Consider the following 3,102-nt stretch of genomic DNA (forward strand, 5'->3'; position numbering starts at 1 on the left):
TCTTCTTTGGAGAAATATCTATTCAAGTCCTTTGCCCATTTTAAAATCAGGTTATTTGTCTTTTTGCTATTGACTTATATGAGTTATTTATTATTTTAGATACAAACCTCTTATCAGATACACGGTTTGCAATATTTGAAATCTGGTATAAAGCAAATTAAAAATGAACAAAAATTCTGTACTCATGAATTGTCCTCCAATAATGGAAATAAACAAAAGTAGCAACATAAATGCACCTTCTACAGCAATGGGGGAGACAGCCAATCAAGAAGTTAAAGTATAATGTGTACTATAATTATAGATTGTGAAGAGTATAAAGAAGGAAATCAATAATGATGAGACTGAAAGTCACTGAAGTAAGCTGTTTTAGATAGAAGGATCATAGATGTTATCTTTGGAAATATGATACATGAACTGAGTCCTTACAGAGGATATGGTAATCACTCTCTCTCACTTGGAAACTACTCTGATTTGTATTTGCATAACCACAGTTCATATGCATTGAGGGATGCTAACAACACCTAGGAATGAGGCAGATGATATAGGACTAATTAAAACAGTTCCTGGTTGGGGTGCCTGGGTGGCTCAGTGGTTAAACAACTGCCTTCGGCTCAGATCATGATCCTAGGGTCCTGGGATTGAGCCCCCCACGAAGCCCTGCTCAGTAGGAAGCCTGCTTCTCCCTCTCCCACTCCACCTGCTCATGTTCCCTCTCTTGCTGTCTCTGTCTCTCCCTCTGTCAAATAAATAAATAAAATCTTAAAAAAAAAAAGTTTCTGGTATTTCTTATTGTATAGGCATTGATTTGGGAAAGATTGTGAACTCTAGTTTTGGAGAATAAAGTTACTTTTCTGAGGATATTAAGAATACTTGCAGCTTGACATTAAAGTAGCAGAAATGAAACTTTCTCTTATGTATGATACTATGGGATATAGCTGTGAAGTCTGGAGATGCTGTAGCCATTTGTAAACACTATGAGATCAAAGCCACCCCACAGAAGTAACCTTAGAAAATCACAGAGACATAAAGCTAATGCCTTTGGATTAAAATAACCTGCAGTCTGCATTCTATGTGGATTTCCAATACATGGGCCATTACATTTTCTCATTTTATAGGCGATTTTGAATAAAGTTCATATTATTTGCAGGGAAAAACAGATTAATGACAGAGACTTTAAGGAGAAAAATGAGACATTTTGTGACGAGCTGGAGGAAGAACAATAGCATTATAGGAAACACTATGCAATGCCCTAAATTCAAAAATGTCTTGGCATGTTCAAAGAAAAGAGAATCTCCCAGTGGCAAAGTATAGCAACACAAGAGAGATGTGGGATTACATGTGGTTGGAGAGAATATCACCACATCATGCAAGCAAGATTTTGCAATCTATGATAAAGAGTTTTGCTTTTATCAATGATAAGTCATGATAACATTTTTTTTTTTTTTTTAAAAGACACATTTATTCAGCGTCATGATCAGACTATTACATTTAGCAATCAACAGCATGGGTGCAAAAAAAAAAATCTACATTAAAACCCTTTGTTGGAATGCTTTACACTTTCCACAGAACAGAAACTAAAATAACCTGTTATACAATTAGTCACAAATACAGTCCTCGAGTTTTTTTGCCCATACACATGAGTATTGTCTAAAACATGTCTTCTTTGTAGCAGCTAGGCCCTGCCACCACTGTGCTTGGCTGAGTTCACAAATCTGTTGTAACCTGTAGCTTCCCTGTCACTTCTCTGGCTCTCCTCTCCTGCTAAGCTTTGTTTCCTGGCAGTAATTAAAACCTTCTGCCACTGCCGTAGCTGCTGCTGCTGCTGGAACCACCATAGCCACCTTGGTTTCGTGGTTTGGCGAAGTATTGGCCTCCACCACCATAAGGGCCAGAGCTTCTGCCTCCAAAATTGCCTCCTTTCATGGGTCCAAAATTTGAGGATTGATTGTTGTAATTGCCAAAATCATTATAGCTTCCGCCACCTCCAAAGTTGCTTCCATCATTACCAAATCCGTTATAGCCATCCCCACTGCCACCATATCCACCACCACCTCGACTGCCACCAAAGCCACCTCGACCACTGAAGTTTCCTCCGCGACCAAAGTTGTCATTCCCACCAAAACCACCTCCACGACCACCACCAAAGTTTCCAGAACCACTTCGACCTCTTTGGCTGGATGAAGCACTAGCCATCTCTTGCTTAGAGAGCGCTTTCCTTACTTCACAGTTGTGGCCATTCACAGTATGGTATTTTTGAATGACAATCTTGTCTACAGAATCATGGTCATCAAATGTTACAAAAGCAAAACCCCTCTTTTTGCCACTGCCTCGGTCAGTCATGATCTCAATCACTTCGATTTTCCCATACTGTTCGAAATAATCTCTTAGATGATGTTCTTCAGTGTCTTCTTTAATGCCACCAACAAAAATCTTTTTCACAGTTAAGTGGGCACCAGGTCTTTGAGAATCTTCTCTTGAGACAGCCCTCTTTGGTTCCACAACTCTTCCATCCACCTTGTGTGGCCTTGCATTCATGGCTGCATCCACCTCCTCCACAGTGGCATATGTGACAAACCCAAAGCCTCTGGAGCGCTTGGTGTTTGGGTATCTCATTACCACACAGTCCGTAAGTGTTCCCCATTGCTCAAAATGGCTCCTCAGACTCTCATCGGTTGTTTCAAAGCTCAGACCTCCGATGAAGAGCTTCCGCAGCTGTTCAGGCTCTTTGGGAGACTCTGACTTAGACATGACGGCGGTGGGAGGGGAGACTTTAACGATGCTTACTCGGCGGCGTCCACGGGCAGAAAGGAGTAATCTAACGAACGTATCTCATGATAACATTTTTTTTAAAGATTTTATTTATTTATTTGACAGAGACAGATCACAAGTAGGCAGAGAGGAAGGCAGAGAGAGAGAGAGAGAGAGAGGGAAGCAGGCTCCCCGCTGAGCAGAGAGCCCGATGCAGGACTCGATCCCAGGACCCTGAGATCATGACCTGAGCCGAAGGCAGCAGCTTAACCCACTGAGCCACCCAGGTGCCCATGATAACATGTTTAATGGAGAAGTTTTATAGTGTGTTTTTGTTTTGTTGTTTTTGTTTTA

At 41.0% G+C, this 3,102-nt stretch overlaps 1 protein-coding gene across 1 annotated transcript; it reads right to left on the reverse strand.

The window, feature by feature from the left end:
• Positions 1–1,447: 1,447 nt before the first annotated feature.
• Positions 1,448–2,806, reverse strand: LOC111146599 (heterogeneous nuclear ribonucleoprotein A1-like). Its single transcript, XM_022502222.1, has one exon. The coding sequence runs from the start codon at positions 2,746–2,748 to the stop codon at positions 1,786–1,788; it is 963 nt and encodes a 320-aa protein (XP_022357930.1). The 5' UTR covers positions 2,749–2,806; the 3' UTR covers positions 1,448–1,785.
• Between the last annotated feature and the right edge of the window lie 296 nt (positions 2,807–3,102).

The sequence above is a fragment of the Enhydra lutris genome, unplaced genomic scaffold (assembly GCF_002288905.1).
Source record: "Enhydra lutris kenyoni isolate GAN:26980312 unplaced genomic scaffold, ASM228890v2 scaffoldscaffold14, whole genome shotgun sequence".
Lineage (NCBI taxonomy): Eukaryota > Metazoa > Chordata > Mammalia > Carnivora > Mustelidae > Enhydra > Enhydra lutris.